The sequence below is a fragment of the Perissodus microlepis genome, chromosome 18 (genome assembly GCF_051167445.1).
Source record: "Perissodus microlepis isolate ML-2025 ecotype Zambia chromosome 18, ASM5116744v1, whole genome shotgun sequence".
Classification (NCBI taxonomy): Eukaryota; Metazoa; Chordata; class Actinopteri; order Cichliformes; family Cichlidae; genus Perissodus; species Perissodus microlepis.
This window is the reverse complement of record NC_140478.1, coordinates 24,733,297-24,756,373: the sequence shown is the minus strand read 5'-3', so window position 1 is coordinate 24,756,373 and position 23,077 is coordinate 24,733,297. Positions and strand designations below refer to the sequence as shown.

The 23,077-nt window shown below is 38.9% G+C and overlaps 2 protein-coding genes across 2 annotated transcripts; one reads left to right on the top strand and one right to left on the bottom strand.

Moving 5' to 3' along the window:
• Positions 1–2,214: 2,214 nt before the first annotated feature.
• Positions 2,215–9,152, bottom strand: napgb (N-ethylmaleimide-sensitive factor attachment protein, gamma b). The gene is made up of 12 exons (XM_084911777.1): positions 8,969–9,152; positions 8,733–8,800; positions 8,542–8,626; positions 7,492–7,509; positions 7,375–7,405; positions 7,160–7,269; positions 5,976–6,042; positions 5,815–5,885; positions 5,526–5,604; positions 5,130–5,209; positions 4,763–4,892; positions 2,215–3,303 (listed from the first exon to the last, which is right to left on the bottom strand). Exons 1-12 carry the CDS (start codon positions 9,022–9,024, stop codon positions 3,160–3,162), a joined length of 939 nt encoding a protein of 312 aa, XP_084767903.1. The 5' UTR covers positions 9,025–9,152; the 3' UTR covers positions 2,215–3,159.
• A 3,047-nt stretch (positions 9,153–12,199) lies between these two features.
• On the top strand, positions 12,200–22,896 carry rab12 (RAB12, member RAS oncogene family). The gene is made up of 6 exons (XM_084911781.1): positions 12,200–12,593; positions 13,665–13,725; positions 17,102–17,240; positions 17,651–17,740; positions 18,256–18,360; positions 19,795–22,896. Exons 1-6 carry the CDS (start codon positions 12,365–12,367, stop codon positions 19,900–19,902), a joined length of 732 nt encoding a protein of 243 aa, XP_084767907.1. The 5' UTR covers positions 12,200–12,364; the 3' UTR covers positions 19,903–22,896.
• Positions 22,897–23,077: the final 181 nt, after the last annotated feature.

Below are 23,077 nucleotides of genomic sequence, written 5' to 3'. Positions count from 1 at the left end.
AAATGAACTCTGGTGTATCTCTAACCACACCCAGGCCTGATTACTGCCACACCTGTGCTCAATCAAAAAATCACTTCAATAGGACTTCCCTGACAAAATGGAGCGGACTCAAAAGCCAGAAATCATGCTGCATTCCAAAGAAAACTCAGGAACTGAGAATGAGAAACAACATAATTAAGATCTTTCAGTCGTAAAATTTTATAAAGCCATTTCTAAAGCTGTGGGACTCCAGTGAACCTCAGTGAGCACCATTATCCACAAATGGCGAAAAAACTGAACAGTGGTGATGCTTCGCGGGAGTGGCCGGCCGACCAAAGTTAACCCAACAGTATAGCGAAGACTCATCCAAGAGTTCACAAAAGACCCCAGAACAACATCCAAAGAACTGCAGGCCTCACTAGCCTCAGTTAAGGTCAGAGTTTATGACTCCACCATAAGAAAGACACTGGATGAAAATGACCTGCATGGCAGAGCTCCAAGACAAAAATCCCCACTGCTGAGCAAAAGGAATATAAACCTCGTCTCAGTTTTCCCAGAAAACATCTCGATGATCCGCAAGACTGAAGGGATCTTCCGAAGCTGAACTCTTTTGAAGATTTGAGTCCCGTTACGTCTGGCGTAAAACTAACACAGCATTCAAAAAAGAAACATCATGCCAACAGTAAAATACGGTGGAGGTAGTGTGATGGTGTGGGGCTGTTTTGATGTCTCAGGACCTGGAAGACTTGCTGTGGTAAATGGAACCATGAATTCTGCTGTCTACCAAAACATCCTGAAGGAGAATGTCCGGCCATCTGTCCATGACCTCAATCTGGAGTGCAATTAAGTTCTTCCGACATCCACTCTCAGTAAACACAACTTGTTGCTGAATCCAAGAATGCTAGCTACAGCTCTGTGAAGAAACCTATATATAAACAAGATTGAGAAACACTGCTTACTTCTCAGGGTCATGAATGTTGCAATGACGTCGTCTGACCACACACGGCATACAGCAGGCACATGGGGAGAGGAGCCATCCAGCTTGTTATCAGCAGACAGTTGCTAAGGAAACGGCATTCATGATTTGGGGTACATTAGTGTACACTATGAGTAATTAGAACATCTGTTAATGATATAAACAGGTTATGGAGTAACATATACTGCCTTTCAGGAAAACGTTTCTCACTTAAGCAAGACAATGCCAAACTACATTCAGCACGTTCTACATTTGGACAACAGTAGAGCTCCATAGTAAGAGCCTGGATGCTAAACCCCTCAGACTTGTCACTCATTGAAAGCAGTTGGCATATTGTGGAATGAAAACAAGAACTAAATACAGATGAAATCTGATATCAAGAATGCAAAAAATATTTTATACTGAAACCACGGGGAACAGTTCCTGAAAAGTTAAAGCGATTCTTTTGTTGAACCTCTTGAATTAAAGCTGAAAGTTCATATTTCAGTTGCATATGGATTATTTATGCTTGTATGCACATTCTATGCATGTGGTGCTGTGCAGAGAAAAACAGAAGTTTGATGAGGAGAAAAACAAAATCTAGCTAATAGAAAATGTTTCATGCGTAAGTGGTTTGAGTGTGGAAATATTAGGTTTGCATTTGTGGGAAGATTCCTTGAGTCTCTTATCTTTTTTAATTTGAGGTTTTGCTTCATCATGTTTTAACACCTGTAGAATCCATAATTTGGAGAAAGGAGGGTGAATGCGATTGAAAATATAAAGACCTAGAAACTAAAAAGGACTAAGTCCTAGAAAAAAATGATTTGTCAGCGGTATTTAATTATTAAATTGGGAATCTGTATATCAGCTCAAAACTGACTAAGTCATATCGTGATGAAAGTTCAATTTAATTAAGAATATTTTTCAAGTCCGATGCACAAGACTCTGTTCTAATAACCCACACATGAAACAACTTCTTACTTTTTTCTGCTAATTTGTTTTCCACTCAAGTCCAGCTTTGATCCACCTAATGCACAGATGCACTGGAGTCATTCAGTATGAGAGGCATCACAAAAAGAGCATGAATGGGTATACATTAAATATCGCTTAACAGGGAGAAAGCATTAGCCTCATCAAAGATAAATAGGTCTTAGGAAGCTACACAGTCATTACATGTCTGTGAGCCATTTTGGTGCAGACATCTGCAGCCGCTGTTAGACTCGCTGATATGGAAAATCTGTTTGCTAATTCATTTAAGAAAATGTACAGAGACCATAAAATGCCACACAACGGAAATGTTTATTGATGCATGTGCAAAGTTTGAAGATATGACTTTGAGGAATATACAATAAGTCAGCAACAGCACAAATTAAAAAATGTAAACAATCCCTTTAGTAGTGATATTGTTTTATATTATTGGCATTTAGGTGATATTGTACTTATCGTGGGCTTTTCACATTTACAGCCCTGAAATCTTCACTGAATGGTCCCCTTTTTATTAGTATACTATCTTTAATTTTAGAGGAAATTAAGAAATAAAGACACAGCAATGACTATTTTATTATAAGGTAACACAGAGCTGGAGGTAGACAGGAAAACAGTCTACAGCTGGCTACAAGCTGCATTGTGTCTTATTCACAAAAAAGTAGAGAGAGCTGATGCTGAAGATGACAGTGTGACCCATTCTTAAGCTTTAATATCGACAGATTTATCATAGATTTGATTTTATTTAATCATTCCGTTATTGCAAACATGCATTATAACAATCTGATTGCATTTTGCTCCAGTAACATTTTCAGGCTGTAGTCATGAATACTGAATAAATTAACTCTGTACAAATAAACACCTATACACTGATCAAGTCTTTGTGTGATTTGAATATACCTATAGTAATTTTACACTCTACCCGCAAACAATAACAGCAAAATTTACAGCTTCACAAGAGACGAGAAATAATAGAACATGTACATACAACAGGCTGAGGATCCACCTCGAGAGATTACACAAAATAAAAAGGTTGTTCAAACTCAGGTTGACGCCAACACCTACTGAACTGTTTGGGGTTTTTAAATGTATTTTTTTCTTATCCTTTGTTTTTTTTTTTTGCACATTTAAGATCAGAAAGCCACCAATCAGGATTTCAGAGCTCAGAGGTTGTTTAACTCATACACAGAGGGTGTACTGGTGGCAGCAGATGGTAGAGTCGGTGCTCTGGAGGCTGAAGGCTAACACAGCCCGCCTTCATAGTCATCCTCCTCTTCCTCTGGAGCTGGTGCCCCACTAGCACCACCCTGTGGAGCAGCAGCAGCTTTCTTCTTCTTTCCTCCTCCTCCTCCAGGTACCCTCAGGGAAATAGCCAGTTTGGCATACTGTGCAGGGGAGGGGGGGGGGGTTGTCATTAGCCGTCAGATTTAAAGCCCCTCAATATTTATGCTTTAATCAGCTATTTTAAAACGAATAACAAAACACATTTTCTCCTTTGGCAGTGTTGAAATATGGCATCGTTTAAATCAAAATCTAATGACAGCTGTTAATCTAATCCATCCACAACAAATCAACACAGTCCTAATGAAGTTGTCAGTATATAACATCTAAGTCCACACAGGATTTATTTTCATCTTTCATCTTAGGTGATTTTAACATCACCTAAGAGGGATAATAATGTAAATCCCACCTGGACCATGACAGCTGTTCCTGCTGCATCTTTAATCTTCTAAAATACAGAAGTTTAATTAGAAATATTTCTGACCTGTTCAGATTTGATGTAAGAGATGGATGGTTAGAATGTAGAAACAGACTACATTTCAAACAGATAGCTAACAATCAAAAAAGTGAATAACCGAATACTTTAAACAACTAAACTAAAGCCTAACATACTACAAAGACAGCTAAAATGTCTGCCTTACAGAATGAGTGGAAATATATCTTGAAACACCGAGTAGCTGTTGGAGTATGAAGGAGCAAGCAAAAGTATTGGACGAAAGGTAACAGCAGTGAGCTAGAAGTTGGTTTGAAGTTGTTAATTAAAGCTGATAAAGTATTAAGTGTGTTAAATGAAGCATTAATATAATCAACTCCTCCAAGGAGGTGAGAGCATTTATACTTATGTGCTGCTTGGCTCCCCTATTCTGCAATTTCACCACCAAAACACCACCTGGTGGCGGGGTTTCTCTCTTCCTGCTGATTCAAACTATGGCAGCTGAAGTAGCTTGAATCATTCAAACTGAGTGGTTCAATCACAGCTGCTGCAGTCTGCGTTGATCCAGTGTGTAGTTACTGGATCATATGGCATAGGTTTTCAGAAAGATTTGGGGGTAACCCTGTATCTACAGAGTAGATGAGACACAGTAGCAATAACCCTGGATCTGGTAGAAGGAATTATTGGAAGCACCCTTCACAGTAGCACATAGGTCAAAATTTGACATTTTGTGTCATCTTTTCAAAAAAAAAAACATGTTAAATTGAAATAAGAAAAACTGGACACCATCTTGATGTTCTCAAAGAAACTTTCTCCAACTCATCTGGAACCAGGGCACCAACTCATGTGTGGTGTGGGGGGAATTTTCAGCCTTAAGACAGGTATTAAGCCTTGGATTGCTTTACAGATGGTTAAAACACTGTGTGGAACAGTGATAGCTGAGGACATTCATTATTTTCCACCTCACTCTGTAAAGGCTATTAATTATATATCTAAGGTAACAGAGAAAAACCTGCAATCATGAATACAATGTCTAAAATTAGTTTTCGCTGCATTATCGCTGCATTATCACAACGGGGCCAGAAGTCTACCATAATCACAAACCACAACAATGAAACCTTAGTACTCACATCATTGTCCATGTACTTCAGCAGAGGTGAGTTACACACGCGATAGACCTGGTCCTCATCCTGCTCATCATAGCCCTGAAGTAACGTCTCCATGGCAACACAATCTTCGCTTCCACTATAGCCAGGCAGGCTGGAGGAGATCAAGCAGTACATCATGTAACCATCTTTAAAGTAAGTGGCAGCAGCGTTACACCATGAATGTGACATCAAGGGTCAAACAAAATAAGAAGCGTGCCGGTTCTTTCTCTGTTCTTTGATGTTTTGATGAGGATGCAGAATATTTTCCTGCCAGGCTGGCTCGAGGAGACTTTAGCCTCTTCTAACTTCATAATACAGATGGCAATGAAGTGTAGGTGAATTGGCTTACCTGTAACTTTCTCTGACACATTTATCAGCTGCTACGTAGTCGCCTCTGTGAAGATGAACCAGTACTTGAGCAGTTGTTTTCTAAGGAAGAAAAAAAACATGATTTGAATGATATGAAAAAATTAAAAAAGGAAATCTCTTATATGATCGTTTCAGGTGCACAGTGCTGGCTATGAGCACGGCTGTCCCACCCGCCTGCTCTTCAAACCACTGCTTTATGAGGAGCAGACAATGAAAAGAAAGTTGTCTTAAAAACGGGATTGACTTAAAGACAGAGAAGATAAACCAGATTAAGAGAAACACCACAACATTGCCTACAATGGAAACCTGATTGTTGCACTGCTGATAAACTGTGCAAAAAAGATGTAAATGATATAAAAACAAACAGCTGAGCCACCTTGAAGCACATCGGGAAGTTCTCGATCTCTTTGTACATGTTCTTCTCTTTCTGCAGGGCGACTGCCGCTTCGTCCAGCCTGGTTAGAAAGGCCAGAAAAAGGCTGATGAGGAGCAGGTTTACAAACACATCACTGACATGAAATATATCAAACAGGCAAGAAGAGAAACCAAAGGAAATTCATTTACCAAGCCCAGCCTTCAAGGTTACCATATCTGATCCTTGGTAATATATATGTGTAAAACCAAAGATGAGTGTTAACATCCCATCCACCATTATTTCCCTTTACCTTTTTAACCTGACCAGAAGTCTGGAGGCTTTTCCCAGCAGTTCTACTGCCTGACGTAGGCGATCCTCATTCTACAAAACACAAAAAAGGATAAAACAGCTGACTGAACCCCCCCCCCCGTTTAATAAGCTAAATTATTAAATCTTTGTTGATATCCATACCTCAAATACACCTGCTGCCTTCTGATACAAGTCCACAGCTTTCTCCAGGTTTATAGGCTCTATCAGTCTGAGGAGGAAAAATGTGTTTTAAGAAACACTCTTTTTCAGTCGGAGTATTTTTTGTTAGAATTGAAAGTCAGTTTCTGAGAATAAAAAGGTAACGTAAGTATAATAAACAGCACGTAAATATGCATAATGGCAGTAACAATGCAAGCATTAATTCTCATCACAATAAAGCGATCAGACTTGTGCCATAACCAGCAGCTGGCAGCTTATAATGTTAATAGTTAAAATGATCTTCAGCCTATCTAACACTGCTCCATTGTGAGGTGACAAAATGGATCAAATAAACAAATATTAAAATTCTGCATATTAGCTATACCAGTGATTCCCAAAATGTGGGTCATAGCTCCCAGGTGGGCTGCAAAGGAGCTGCAGGTGGGCCATGAAGTGATTTACAAGAAATCGGTTTTATATTATTTACTTTAAAACTGCCATTAGATATTTAGAAATCATTTTTAAAAAGATATAGAATGAATAAATCAATGTTGTGAAATTTCAAAATTAGATGATTAATTTTCTGATCTATTTTGATCCTGAAAAATCAATAGTAGAAAAAACTAACATGAAGATGGTGCCAGAAATAAAGCTGCTAATGCAGAAGCTCAAATTAATAATTAAAACACACAAAAAAAACCCTTTAAATTCTTGTGTTAGCCTTGTGTGATGTGATAGTGTGTTTAAAGGTTTGGGAGATCCATAGAAAACGTTCATATTTTAAAATGGTAAGGCTCTGTCTTAAGTCTGGGGACGGCTGAGCTACAGAATTAGAATTAAGAGTTTCCTTAAATTTCTGCAGCACTTTATCACAGTGAAAATTTAGCTTTTAGTTAGCTGTGGACATAAATATAATGCTACAATTATCCTGTTCTTAATTATATTCTCATTGCATCTTTTTAATTACTAAAGAACCCAACAAACCTATTCATCCAATAGCTAAACCACTTGTACTTTGGCAGTGAATGTATGGTGCATATAAATAAGATGAACTTTCTTATTAATCAGTTATCAGGCAGACTTCTGAAAGGTGTTTATCAAATACATTCATATCTCCATTCCAATGAAAAAAATATGCTTAACCGGTCAGCACTGATCAGCAGAGTAAATTAAGGTATTATTTTTACTTTCCAGCCCGGTCCAGAGCCATGGCAGCAGTGTCCGGTGTCCCGTTCTCCATGTACATCATGCAGGCTTTCTCTATGTACTGGATGGCCTCTGGCATTTTCTTTTGTTCCTGATGCAGTGCAAACACAGCAGAGTTACAATTGTGCTACTGAATCATTATCTCCATCTGCTTTATTATGACTTCACTGTGTGGTTTTAGAGTGGCTACACTCACCTTCATCATCATACCAGCCTGTTCAATAGCCCTGAGGAAGAAAAGAGTTTGAATCAAACAGGTGTTTCCAAGTTTGCAGCCACTTCAATATTACAGGTTATTAAGCATGATACTTACTTTGCAGCATGAAAAAGCCTGAAGGACAAGCTAAGGAATCAGCCAAATAAGAGCGAAACTGTGTCATACTAACAAATATATGGCTTACCAATAAATCAGTAGATTACATTCTCCATTAATAAAATGTTAAACCCCTGATACAAACTTCCCACAGTCTAAAGTGACATCTTTGTTTGTCTAAAACACAAATGCATATCAGAAACAATCATATATGAAAGAAAGCTAATTCTCATTTTTGATATTTGTTCCTGAAAATTGCAAACACTCTGCAGCCACTGATTTAGTTACACATAGTTTGAGCCACAATGGAGCCCATTTAGTCTTCTAAGCTGCTTTAACTCTTCTTAGCAAAAATCAACAAGTTGCTAGAAATCTTCCTCAGAGGTTTGGGTCCTTGAAGACACAGCAGGATTACAGTTGTTACAAATTTCTGGGCAGCACCTTACAAATGCAATTCTACTGTTCAACTTTGTCCCAGAGGTGCTCTGTTGGATTAAGACCTCCTTCGATTTTTGACACAAGGCAAAATGAATCCATGCCAACGTATAAAGTGCTCATGAAATGAAAACCCATCAGAATCAGGGGTGTAACAATTCTTCGAAGCCAGATTTGTTTTACCAGGGTTTGAGGGCTTGGTTTTAGCTCAAATCTTAGTTTTCCTTAAGAGGTTGAATAACAAAATACAAATAATTAGTTAGACACAAATCTTGTCACTTAATTCTTTCATTATAAACTGATGACATTTAAATATTTCTACACAATATAATATAAGAGTTTTTCTGGTCTTGGTTCCAGAGTTGCTACACCCCTAATGAGAATAACTATGGTACATTGTTAAATCTGCGATAAACAGGTACCCTGGACCCAGCTATAACAGGATCCAGGGTGCAGGGTTAAAAACGGTTACACCCTACACTGCCTGCACGCTTTGTGTTTCTGTTGTCCGATTGGCTAATTAGAGGTTTGCTTTAAAGAGCCGCTAACAAAGTGGCTAGCGATTGCACAGAATATATACAGACTTGTGCCTTTCCTTTGATCAGGAAAGGATACGTTTTGTTTTCTGTGTGGTACTCAGCTTCCTTCAGATAAGCATCCTTTGCTTGTTCATACTGCTTGGCATTCTTGAAGCACACAGCTAGAAACAAAGCACAGAGGTTAGCTCACTGTAAAATTATATATTTTTAATATAATGATAAAAAAAACACTCCAGTTTTAAGCAATAGTGTCGTTTCGTGTTTTACCTGCTTTGGCGTATTCTGATGCAGCACTGTCAAAGTCAGGCTTCCACTTTGTCAGACTCGTTTTTAAGCTGTAAACACACCACGAGGAACAAATAATAAACAAATAATACAACTATAATTACATACAACTATAATCCGCATAACCTTTCAACAGAAAACACACAGTGGCCTTACAGCTAGCTAACGTGAGTAGTAAAACTACAGAGCAGGAAATAATCGTTTTTGTCTTGGCTCACCATTTCTCCGCTTTAGCTATGTGCTCGTGCGCTTCGTTTATCTTCTGAGCAGCCATTATGTTGATCGATCAACTCGGTTATGAGGAATATGTTATTGATAAACGACTATGGATGTCGCTTCGTCGATGTTTGGATTACCAGGAACTCCTCGGCCGCAACGTCACCGGCTGTCGCAGGTTACGGATGCCGCATTGGACCAAAAAACAGCAACAACAGGGAATGCGAAAATCTGGCTCTAGTACTGTAATGCAGCTAGAAAATTTGCTTTTTGTTTTTTAAATCTAAAACTATACAATCAGATCCACAATAGCACATTTTTGGGGGGCAATATCCCCTCTGTTCACCACCACAGTGGATTTTTAAATGTAATATTCAGGCCCTCGCTTTAAAACCAAGTCATTTATAAGTATAAGATAGTTTAAAACAACAATAGCCTTTGCTCAAAGTCTGGATTATGAATTTGGAAGCAATCACAAGAAAGTCTGGTGACGTGGGAGTCTGCAGTGTGGTTTCAAATTCCAGGAGTTTTACAAAGCTTTAGTCTAATGTTTGCTGATAATATGTTTTGTAAATATAAAGAAAAATAGAGTGCTAAATTAATGCAGGATTAAAAGGGCCTTAACTTAACCCTCCATGACTAACAGGTCTAACAGAACACCATGACACTACCAGTGTTTGGTAAGGTTGCAGGCACAACAAAAGAACCATCCACAGATAATTCTTTAACTTTCCATCAGGGAGCGAATAGGCACTGTTAAGTCAGGGCATGGGCCCATTGATTATCTTCAGTTCACAGTGTATTTATTTAAGTCTCTTTTTTTCATTCAGAAATTTCCAATCACATACTGGTTCTGTACTTTTTTTTGTTATTTTTTCGTAGCTGAGGACAAGTGAAGGCGCAGGAGGCTATAGCAACTTGACATAGTGGGCCTCTTTAACATTTTCCAGATGTGTGCGGAGTGAATGTATGGAACCCATACATGTTAATACCATTGGCAAAGCACCAGATAGTCAGTTTGCCATGCTTATGAGAACTACGTCAAACTTTATAGGACAGTGCTCTTTTGTTCTCTTTGTCAAACTGCACTTTCCCTTGTGGTCTTTACATTTTTTTCCTTGCCAAACATTAAATGAAATATACTTGAACAGAATTCCTGAGAGTTTTATATCACTCTGAGAAAACAGGACATCTTGCATTGATTCTCCACATTTACATTGGATATTCACAGTCCTGTTTGTTGGACTGCAACCTCAGGTCAAATAAAACTTGTACATATCACAAATTTACCTAAAGGGGCTTTAAAAGGGATCAAGAATCTCAGTTGTGATACAAAAAGAAAACGTTTTTTTTTTTTCATGGTGAAAAGAAAGTATATCCGCCCCCTTTTCTAAGGTTTTACATCTCAGGATATTGCAAAAAAGGAATTAGTCATTCGTAGGTCTTAAATTTAAATTAATACAGCTTGAATTGAACAACAAAACATGATGTATTACATTGTGCCATTATTTAAGTAAATGTAGAAACTGTGTGTGAAAAACTGAATGCACCCCATGATTCAGTAGCACCTTTTATAGGAATAGTTTGAAGCAATAATAAAGGTTTGCGGGGCATCATTTTATTCACAGCTCTCTTAAGGTCTCATTGGAAAACTGTGATCAGATTGAATTCCAGACTTTGACTGTGACATTGCAACACCTTTATTATTTTCTTTTGTCAGCCATTGTGTTATATGTTGGGCTCACTCTCCAGTTGTATGACCAATTTCAGTCAGACAGATGGCTTCACAATTGACTTCAGAAAACTTTGGTATACAGCAGGGGTGTCAAACTCAAATACACAGTGGGCCAAAATTCAAAACTGGAACAAAGTCGCGGGCTAACGTTAATATTTATTGAAAGATATTTATTCCTCCAGATATAAGAATGAATCTTTTCTTATGGACTCAAACACGTTTTTCTGAAAAACTGAATATGGAACAAGCAAAGCTTAATACTAAACAATATATATATTAGCTGTATAATACCAGTAGGCCAGCTCTAATAGTAATTTGGTATGGCTTCGCGGGCCAAATGTAATTAGGCTGCGGGCCAAATTTGGCCCGCGGGCCAGAGTTTGACACCTATGGTATACAGAGTTCATGATCAACTCAATGACTGCAAGGAGTCCAGATCCTGTGGTTATGAAACAAGCCCAATCTGCAGCCGTGCTAACATTTGGTGTGAGGTGTTTGTGCTGATATGCTGTGTTTGGTTCTGCCAGACATGCCACAAGAAGTCTGGTGGTTTATTCTGAGGCAGTTTTCCAAACCAATGCCGTGCTGTCTTCCTTTTAGAGAAAAGATGCTTTTTCCTAGAAAACTTTCCAAACAAGCCATACGGGTTCACTCTGTTTCTAATTGTACTGTCATGAACTTTTAACATTTAACATGCTTACTGAGGTCTGTGAAATTTGTAGTTCTTGTTTTTTCTTTTTTGCAGAGTCCTTGAGCCTGTGCTTAATTTGCTTAGACATCCACTCTGGATACAAACTGACAACTGATATCAATGTTTTCCACTTGTTAATAATCTTTCTCAGTGTAGAATGATGGAATTCAGTGAAATTCATATGGACTTAGAACCTTTTCAAGACTGATGGGAAGCAACAATTGTTTCTGTAAGATCAGTGTTGATGTATTTCCTTCTTGGCATTGTGTTAACACACACACGAATGCTCCAGACTAGCAAACTGCCAAAACATCTGCTTTTATAGAAATCCTCAAAGTTGCTGGTGATTAAATAATCAAGGGCATTTAATTATCAGGATCTGACCTCTACTTACCCTCTTAATTCTTTTGGGAGAAGGGCGGATGTACTTATTTTTACCATGTAACCTCTACATTTTGACTTAATTTTTGTTAAATAAATAATTACATGGTATAATATGTCATGTTTTGTAATTCTTCTGAGGCTGTATTTACCCAATTGTAAGACCTAATAAGGACCAGATTATGCACTGAAATCTTATAATTGATATAACTGACATCCTCTTATAATTGACATTATAAGAGGATGTCTCTCTACATGCAGGCCTAATATTTGGTGCCTTTTTAATGAAAACGTTTAATAAATCAAAATAACATGTAAAAGTAATACAGTCTGATTACAAGTGATTAAACGGTCTCTGTTTATAATTTTATAAAATTTATAAAAATAGAAATCATAGCCACCGGAAGCGGAAATGACATCACGATGGCCCCGGTCTCTAATGGCTGAACAACAACAACTGTCGGCGACTGACAAACTTTCGCAAACTTCATCAGAGACAAAAGAAAGTTGGAGATATCGGCGTGTGTTGTTTCTGTAACCGGTTAGGGTTATTTGTCTGTTCGTCTTATAGTCACAAATGTGGGATTACTGATGGATCCGAGGTATGACATTCCACGGAGGGCCGCCGGCGGTGGCGGCGGGGGCTCCGCGAACTCGTCCCCCGCTCTGGGGGCTCAGTCACGCCGCAGGAAGATGCCTCCCAGACCCGCTGATTTCAAACTTCAGATTATCATTATTGGCTCTCGTGGTGTTGGTAAAACAAGTCTCATGGAAAGATTTACCGACGACACTTTCTGCGAAGCTTGCAAGTCAACCGTAGGTGAGGACAGAAGGCATTAAAAGATTTAGTTTTTTCGACTACTTTTCATTTAATCAGCTACAACATGTAGAAGGGCTCTGGCTAAATACTCGAGGAGAAATGCGTAAACTACTGTGGGGTGCGCCCAGTGACCATAAATCTTCCAAGTTCACTTGCATAGCGACTAAACTTTATTTCCAATGCTAGCTGTAGCCCGCTAGGTATGTTGATAACAGTATCTTAGCCAGTTGACTATGGTGACTGAAGTAACAATAGCATTTCCTTTGACTTCAATCACATGAACTAGGCTTCCTTAAGCTTTTTTAACGTTTGCATGTAGAGATTTTAGACTTCTGCTAAAGGACAGCGTTTTTATTAATTAAATACAAATGAATAATTGTACTTTATTACTGTTCTGATAATATTTGCAGAATATTATATTATAGGTATTATGGGTCTGAATTACTGTTTACTTCTAGTAACCCTGTTTTGGTTACGTTAACCAGGAAGTAGTCTTATCCAATACCACCTTGATTTTACTGCTATATCTCTACACAGAGAACTAACATGTTGCATATTTCTACATAAAAACACATTCTTGAATTATTTCATTATTTGACCCCTGGTATGTTTACTTACTAAACACGAGATTGCCTTGTGACAAATTGCCAGTCATGTTTGCAGATTAAAAATACACATGAGATCTGTTTATACATTCAGCTGGGTAAACAGTCCTATGACCAGTCCGGCAGCCAGCCATAGTGTCCAGTCCCAAAATAGTCTAAAAGAAGCAGCTGCTATAGCAGAGCTCCATTTTGTGCCCTGTCACTCCCTGACACAGCTCATAAGTTGTGTGAGATGTGTCACTAATAACATGCTTCTTTGATTAGGTACCACAGAGGGAATAGTTTTACAGTCTCCCAGCCTGTCTGAAAAAGTTGCCTCAGACGAGCTGGGTGATGCAATGTGGCTTGTATTGTTTTGTGGATGGCTCAGTGAGTGCTCCACATCTATTAAATCTACTAACACTAGAACTTGTGGGCAAAGTCTTGAACTTGTGCCTTTTGTTCACATGTTTTGGTTCCCTCATAGGAGTTGACTTCAAAATCAAGACGGTTGAGCTGAGAGGGAAGAAGATTAGACTACAGATATGGTAAGTGAGCAGTTCCTTTACTTTCCTGCCTGTTGCATGTCCTCTGTCTCTCTGTCCGTCCTATCAGCATGCAGGCTTCACTAACAAAAGCTGCTGTTTGGCTTACTGGGTGTATTCCAGCTGTGTTTCTTGCATGTTTCTCCATGTCAACATGTTTTTGTACAGATTCCCAGTGTCTCCTGTGGGAACCTCACTAGTAAACATCATCATGCAAACCACATCATCATTGCTCACCATGTTGTCTGAGGTTTCAGATTGCTTGTTCACATCAGGTACTGCTGTTGTTACTAGGAATATCTCGTCACTATTTCTTTACTGATATCTTGAGTATCTGCAGGTGCTGGTGTGCTCTTTTCGCCTAACAACTAAGCTGTTACTACTAGATTTGTGTGAATGCATTTGACCTACCTCGGCTATCTAAAAACATAAATGGTTCTACTTTCCTAAAGGTTGTACCTATGAGCTGTGAAATTATGTAGTCAAGACTCGGTGGATTCGTGTCTGAATCTGTCAGATCTGACCTAGGAGAACTGAGAGACCATGTGAGAATAAAGCAGGAAATTGTCTTGTGAAGTTACACTGAGTGGGTGTCATTTGTCAAAGCTCCTGCATGATCTGTTCCTGCACTCTCCCACAAAACAACCAGTCATGCATCCCTGTTTTAACTTATCCTGTTTAGAGGGTTAGAGCCTATACCAGCTATCATAGGGTGAGAGGCGGGGTACACCGGTTGGACAGGTTGGAAATCCATCAACAGAAACAAATAAAGTATTTTCCAGTACTGACAATCTTCTTTTCTCAATTTATTTCAGTTTTATTTATGTAGCACCAACTAAGAACCACAGTTGTTTCAATGTTATATAGTAAGGTAGTGAGACTATCTTTTAAATGATCCCCTATTAACCAAGCACTTGTTGATGGTGGGAGGGAAAAACCTCCCTTTTAACAGGAGCTCAGAGTCATCTACTATCACCAATCTAGGGGTAAAGGGTAAAAGAAGGCAAAAAAAAGGAAAGCAAAGAAAGACCATGCACAATAGTCAATGACATGCACTAGTGGCCTATAAACACATGGGGGATGAAAAAATGCTTAGAACCTTAGTACCCCGACCTCCTCCTAATTAAAATGTTATAATAGTTGTGTGGTTAAAATGGTAAAACCAAAACAGAGCAAATGCTATTCTTAGCATAGTAGTGATCCTATCCAGACCCCATCAGTGGGTTGCAATGAGTGTACTTTATTATCAGTGGTTGAGAGTGACGTCAGTGAAGTCTCACCCTGGCCAGTCCACCAGCAGCTCTTTGTGGTTAGTAAGGACAGCATGACCTAATGTGTTCAAAATATTTTCTGATGAAGGTCCTTGGTGACATGCCCAGATTGAAATAGTTATATCCACAGATCCTGGTACTAATAAATATAAGAAATGTAATGCAGACTACACTTCATTAGGTTTTTCTAATAGTTGGGCTTACTGTAGCAGAAGACTTTATTTTCCTCACGTAATGCAAATGCCTGCAAAATTGTATCGTACCCTAACACAGGCAATCCACCAGGGTTGTTATCAACTTGACAAGTCAGCTCTGGGTTTTCCAGTCAAACTGACTGTATTCACAAGGAAAAAACAAATTTGGCTTCATATGGCCAACCCAGAGAATGACAGTAATACTATATTCCAATGTATTTAAAAAAAAAACCAGAAGACCAAGTCATATTAGGGGAAAATGCAAATTGCATGTAAAGTTAATATTACAAGGCTTCAGGCTTATAAGAAAGGTAAATGGAAGCAAGCAAACGTGCGAGGACTAAAAGTGTCTGTAAGGATCTGTTTGTTCTGAATAAAAACTGTAGATCCTCTTACTATCTGCACACTGAGGTGCAAGGGCTTTTCCAGACAATTGCTTGGTCGCTAGGTTATATGCTGACCTTTTGTCTTGGACGTGATCTACTATGGCGCAGGTTACGTGTGCGTACGTGTATTAGTTACCATGGCGATGTAAAACTGGAAACCCAGGGTTAAGCCTGAAGTCACTTAAGCACCAAATCCTGCTTCGTGGTGGAGTTCTGAGGTTGGTGGTTATTCCAGCTTTTTGTTGTTTATCTGCTCTAAAGGAAAACTGAAGCATGAACCAAAACTATAGATTTGGAGGTTTGTTACATCCCTGTTTGTTAATAAAATAATTAGTAATAGCATTATCAGTCAGTTAATGGTACATATTAGACTGTGTTTAGTGTCATTGAGTAATTAGCTTTAACCATACAGTGACTTTACAAACATTACATACTGTGCTGTTGCAGCTTAATACTCGCACTAAATGGCTAAATGTAATGTGCTCTTTGCAGAAATCACAGATGTATGCAGTGAAATCTTAAATCAGTCTCATATTGTCTCATATCTCAGTCAATTAGTGACAAGATGCTATTTGATACTGTTATCCTGTTGCCGTCTTGTGACCTCAGTTAGGCTCTGATTTCATTTTGAAAACATTTGGTGTCCAACAACTGAAGAGCTGCTTCAGCTACAGACTTATTACATGCAAGTGTGTGACGATGCTTGGTTAAAATGTGGGAGCGCTATCTCTTATTTCCATACATATCTGTCTTGCTCCCATCCACCATCACTGCAGCACATCCTCCCTTCACACCTCTGCCTGTCCTCCACCTGTCAGACGAGAAATATCACTGTGTGTATGTTTCTCATGTTGCACTGCTCACATCAAGCTCCAACACTGCCGCGCCCAACCTTACCTAACCCTGCCATTGTGCTGCTGTCTCTGTCTGCTCTTCTGCTCATAAGCCTGACTGTGACTCACAGGGGGAAAGGGAGAGACTATCTGGCTGGAGGTACAGTAACACTGCACTGTGAGTGTGGCTCAAACTGCTTGTCATGCTGCCAGTCCAGACTCGGATGATCAGCCGAGTGTGGTCATATTTCAAATTAAATATGAAACTGAAGAGTTGCCTTCCGAAAATGCAACATTATAAAGTGCATGCGTATTTAATAACCCGTAATAGCTAATATTGCTACAGTTATATTGCTAATATTGACTTTATCTCATCTTCTTTCAAAGTCTAAAAGTGACATTTTGGAACAAAACTCTTCAGTGGTGTGTTTTTCTGTTTAGTTTAAGAGATGACGATGTGAAGCTTTAGACAGTGATTCAGTGTTTTAAAACCAATAGTATGTCTACTGTCTCAATAAATGACAAATTCTTACACTAATTTATGATGTAACATTTCTGCTAAATTACCACAGAAATTACATGTTCATACACTTTTATGTATTGTCTTTAAAAACCAGTTACCTATTAATCAAATTTAATTAATGGTTAATCTGTTCTCACATGATTGAGTTTTTATAATGTGTGATCTCTTTCAGGGACACCGCAGGCCAGGAGAGGTTCAACAGCATCACATCAGCATACTACAGAGGAGCCAAGGGAATTGTGGTTGTGTATGATATCACAAAACAGGAGACCTTTGAGGACCTTCCCAAGTGGATGAAAATGATTGACAAGGTAAACTAAAGTCCAAAGTGTCAGGGAGTGTGTATTATGTTTTTCTTTCTTTTTATTACAACTCCTCCCTTTTCTCTTATAAAATGAAACGTGAATTTAGTTTATCTATTTATTCCATGATATTTATCCTACAGTTCTGCCTTTTTCTATAAAGGGGACCAATTCCAACTGGGACTGATCAAAAACTAGGCCTTGGTGTTGCCCCTCAGTTCAAATGATTTGTGCTGAATAATACTATAAGTATTTGAAAATCCATGTGTGGGAATATGTGTCTTTTTACTGTAGATTTTCCTGTCTGTGATATGATATGATATGATGAAGATTTAACTGCAGTAATCTGATTTGACTTTTGTGAGACGGTAGGCTGGTGATTTCCTGACTTGTGTCTGCTCTGGTCTGTTTTCCATCAGTACGCCTCAGAGGAAGCAGAGCTTCTGCTGGTCGGGAACAAGCTGGACTGTGAGACTGATCGCATCATCTCCAGGCAACAAGGAGAGAGGGTGGGTTCAACAGCAAAGTCCTTCACCGTCTTATTACTGCACCACACCTTCAGGTTTTACCCGTCAGCCGCAAAAGGTTAATGGGGTTACTGCCATTGTCCAGCCGGGCAGGCGGGCTGGACACACAAATTTGTGAGTCCAATAACTTGAGAAAAAGATGACATAAGATTTTGAAATTGATACCACTGGTGGAACTACCAGGACGCTGAGGGGTTGTACTGGCAGCCACCAGTATTTTACAAATCTGAATAATCTAAACATCTAAGATTAGGAAAACAGGCCAAACAGTAGATTATTTGACAGCAAAAAACCCAAACAAAAAAATCTGTAATGCAAAGAGTTTGACAGGTATGTACTTCATACTAAAAACTGAGTTAATAATATGCCAGTGAATCAACTGTGCACTTGAAGAGTGTTTGGAGCTTTCTTCAGTTTAATTTGTGCTCCTGAGGATTGAGTTTGGGTTTCCATGCCGACTCTAACCCCGAGCTCGTTTTGTTTCACTTGTTTTATAGTTTGCCTCTCAAATAAGTGGAATGCGCTTCTGCGAAGCTAGTGCGAAGGATAATTTTAATGTGGATGAAATCTTCCTGAAGCTTGTGGACGACATTCTTAGCAAGGTGAGGTTAAGTGCGCCTGAAATACATTTTACACAATGTATCCATTGTTTGGTTCATTTTGGTTCACTTTGAGTTTTTATGAATGAAAGTAGACGGGTAAACGTGAAGTCATGTAGATCAACACATAAAACATTTACTATACATTTTTGGTGATGTCATCGTATAGCGCAACCAAACTCATGTAGAGGGGCTCAGATTCTAGTGACTGATAGCAGGACATTCACTACTGAAATACTTATTTCTTTTCTATCATATAGAAGTAATTTATCAGCTGAGTCAAGTAGTGTAAAAATGATACATATATTTTGATGGTTTTGATTCTAAGTGATTTACATTAACTCACTATCTTGACAGTTGACATCATCACATTGATTTTATCCTTTTTCAGCTCTTCCATTCATACTAATATTATATCTGCTTTCTCAGTTGTGCATTAATACACCAAAAAGGCCACACCGGAGTGTGCTTGGAACCAAAGTGCATGGAACACGTCCAAAATTTGTTTGATCTGAACCAAACCGACTGTTTTCACACATGAACTCCAGATAGTGTCCATAAAATCATGCCTTCATGTCTTAATGTTTACAAAGGTGCCCTTTTTCAATCGTAGCACACAGCAGGAGATGATTTGCTTCAAATGCGATCTCTCTGCTGGAAGTATTCTTTGAGGTTCAGGAGAGGATGCTGCCTGGGTAGAAAGTGCAGGAGTCATTGCACGTGATGTCCACTCCAAACCACCGGTTTATTATCTGTGCTGTTCTCATTATTGATTCAACTGGGCATCATGTAGACTTTGTATTGGGATACGGGAACGTTGAAGACTGACTGCGCTTGATATATGTGTTCTCATTTTTATGCAGGTGTGATATTTTCCACTTATGTACATATGTGGGAGTCCATTCAGGTCCAAATTACAAAATCAGATCCAGGCTCTGCACACATCTACATGTCTGTCAGTTTTTTTTTTGTTTTGTTTTTTTGTAACACACTACATATACTCTGCTGCAGAGATGCTACAAAGCACCAAATATGCATTTGCATATTACCTCTACTTCAGAGAACTGTAACATGAGTGATCACTTGTCTGTGTTTGCAGCTGTTCAGTGTCCATTAAAGCTAGGTGCTGCAGGACATGTGTGGGAATGACTTGTGTAAACGCACCATTCATTTAGTGGCCTATTAAATTTGAATTGACATTTGTCTTGTCACGTGTTTGCTTTTTGCCTTGTTTCGCTTACTTAGATGATGGAAGAGCTGTTTAAAAACTTGCCTAATACACTCACAGGAAAATTGTCAAAGGAATCTGATTCTTTTCCATCGTATTGTTTTATTACTTTAGTCTTTTGTTTGTTTGTTTTAATCTATCTGTCGATGGTGTTGCTTGTCACACTCTGTTTGGCGGCTGCTGATGTCACTTTGTCTGTGATCCAACAGATGCCTCTGGAAGTTCCCAACAAGGAGCTTTCCAACAGTGTCCTGTCGCTGCAGCCTGAACCGGAAGTGCCACCGGAGTTGCCCCCTCCTCGCATGCGCTGTTGCTGAGAGTCGGAGTGGTCCCCCACCCTACCTATGCGCACACACACACACACACACACACACACACACACACACACACACACACACACACACGCAGAGTACCAATCTGGCCACTGGGGGGCAGCACACAGCAGCACTTTGGAATCAGTGACTGCTGAAATGCATGGACTCTTTAAACAAGCAGTGTTATCTTCCTTTGATTATTCTCCTGTTTTGTAACTGTACACTATGACCTGCTTCACACTAACACTTAGGCCTGATGAATCACCCACTTCCTTCCACCTTTTTGTCAACACTTGACCCAGACTACCTCATTGCTCAGACGGTTAGGCTAGTTGTGCCCCGCAGGTGCCTTCCAGGTAGAGAGTCCTCTGGTAGCAGTTGCACTTTTTTTTTTCTTTTGCTTTGTTTTTGAGGAGGGCGATTACTGAGGGCCTTACAACTTGTTTGCTTCCGGTAGTCCTTTATCATCACGCCAAGTTTAACATTGTCTGAGTTGGGTCTGTTATCTCTGCATTTACTAGCTCACAGAAAAGGGATGACAACATCTCACGGCTTCCCTGCTTAGTTTAAACTCTTGAGGCTGCAGGTACATAGTTTTAGTGTACTTTTGTGTGCTCGTTAATATGTATGATTTCAAAGGGGCTCAAGGTAAACAAAAGCACACGGTGTAAATATAGTGTGTTTCTGTAATGACTGGACATGGTGCAGGTGGTTGTGGCCAGCAGCAGGGGTTGTGTGGTGGTGATATCATATCAGTTTATATTGCTTTGCCTTAATAGTATTAAAATGGCTGGAACAGCTCGTTTCAAATGTGTCTAAATTGTAATGTTTTGCACTACAATCCATCTTCGCTAGTTAAGCTGACATGCAGAAAAGGAAAGTACGCAACTTGTAGTTTAGCACTAATAAAGATCGATCTGGCCTCGGCACTGCCGCTCGGAACTCTTCCACACCCGATTGGGCTGCAAGGAGAGATGGGTAGTGTAGTCTTTGAGGGATTTGTCTATGTACAAGGGAATTCTCCCTGTGTTTGTGGCGGGTATATCAGAGCAGATAGTACACTGGCATATGTGGGTCAGCTTTTGTTGTGTTTTTGTTACTAATATTTGTGCTTTGTCTTTTCCTTTGAATTCAGATACAGGTTAGAGACAAAAACATGTGTTTCCCTTTTGGAAGGAAAAATGCAGGAAGGTTTGATTAGTATTTGAATGACTCAGGAATCTTTGGTCGGTTCCTATCTGCTGTGCTAGCGGCTCGATTGGCTTTGAGTTCTTTAAAAAAAATGCTTAAAATGGTCATTTGCATTTTTTTTCTTTTGATTTTTATTTGGCAGTTTGTTACGGACCAGTGTGTGGATTATCTGTTACTTTCACATTTTCAGAAATACTAGGCAGTGCATATAATCTAAGCCTTCCTGTGTATGATTAAATCCTTTAAAGGGGACCTATTATGCTATTTTCATGTTTGTATTCTTGGATTCTACTAGAGTAGCTTTGCATGATTCACTTGTACTGGGCTTCAGTGAAGACCCTCGGTTAATCCATCGTCTGAAACAAGTCGTTTAAGCTCCCATACCCCTCACTTTGAGCCCGGGATGTCAAACTAATTTTACATGGTGGGCCACATACTGCCCAAATTGGTTTGAAGTGTGCCTGACCAGCAAAACTCCTCTCTCAATCAGTGTGAAGATGTTTAACTACACCTTTAATCCCATTTAATCTAAGAAAAACAAGTGTCAACAGTACATCACAGAGTTTCTACACGATGAAGACATTTTGCAGTAAGTGAATGAAATCTGTCAGCATAAATAAATAAATATGTAAAATTACAGAATAAACATATTTTATTCATTCAAATCATAGAAACCTTTATAGGAACCTTAAGATGTTCCAAATCCGTCCATTGGGCTGGATGGAAGTCTTTGCCTGGCCAATTCTGGGCCTCAGGCTTCATGTTTGACACCCCTGCTTTAATCCAAAAATATTCTGATTGGTTGCCCATCACATTCACAACACTTGAATAGCAGATGGGTGAAGTTTCTGTGTAATATCTCAAAAACAAGATATTGCACTTCATTGGTCTGGTCACATTCAAATCTCAGCAATAAAACCGTGTTTGTTTGTTTTTTAAACAGTCTGAAAGTGAATATTCAGAGCAGTCTGAAGCCTAAACTTGACTCATTGCACATACACTGATTTAAAATTTTGAGTCAGTTCAATTTCTGAGTAAGCATCACCACAATGTGACTGATTGAGATGTGGAGAAGCATAATAGGTCCACTTTAATTCTTCCGTCTTTGTTTCCTATATGACTTCAAGTGTAGCGCTGTGTTTGTGTTTCGTTAGATGTTGCAGTAAAAGCTCGAGTCTGAGGGTGAGGAAAACTGCTCAAATGAACCGATTCAAAAGGAATGACTTTAGTTAATATTTTCTTGCTTTGTTGTTGTTTTTAGATTGAATTTTTATGTTAAAGTCGAGCTTTTGTGGTAATAAAATGGCACATTATGTATTCTAACAAATGAAAACGTTCATCCCAAAACGGAGATGTTGAAAATGCAATGCCTTTGCTAATGACACCGTCTCCGTCATCCAAGCACATCTCGCAATAAGACCATCAGCCAGCAAAACAACCTTTGAATACAAATTATCAGAAAATTTGGGGTTTTAAAGGTTGTGTTTTGAAATGTTAGCTGAGGATTTCTTGAGTTTTTTGGAAGGAAACATTTGATTTGTCCCTCTTCCTTTGACTTTTTGCATTTCGCACTAACCCTGTGGTCTCTGTTTTAATAGCCCAAGCCTTACTTTACTACTCAGTGTTTAAAATATACATTAAAAAAGTGCTTTTGTTTGAAATATGTATCTTTTAAGATGGAAGACTGTACTTTGTATTAAACCTGTTTTTGAGAGGTTTTGGCATGTTTAAAGCAGATTTATGGTATTTATAACTTGTGGCATTCTTGAACTAATGAAATACAATTAAAGATGTCTATATTTATTACCAGATTATGGTCTTGATTTATTTGACTGTCTCTGTTCTGTTAAATTTTGGGTCTGGGAACTTCCAAATGTCGTCCAAGATGCTATAAAAAGTGATGTTTTACTTAATACTAAGGATTATAAACGTGGAGACTTATTGGTCATCTTTGCTCCTCGTGTGAAGGTGTTCAATAGCCAATAGT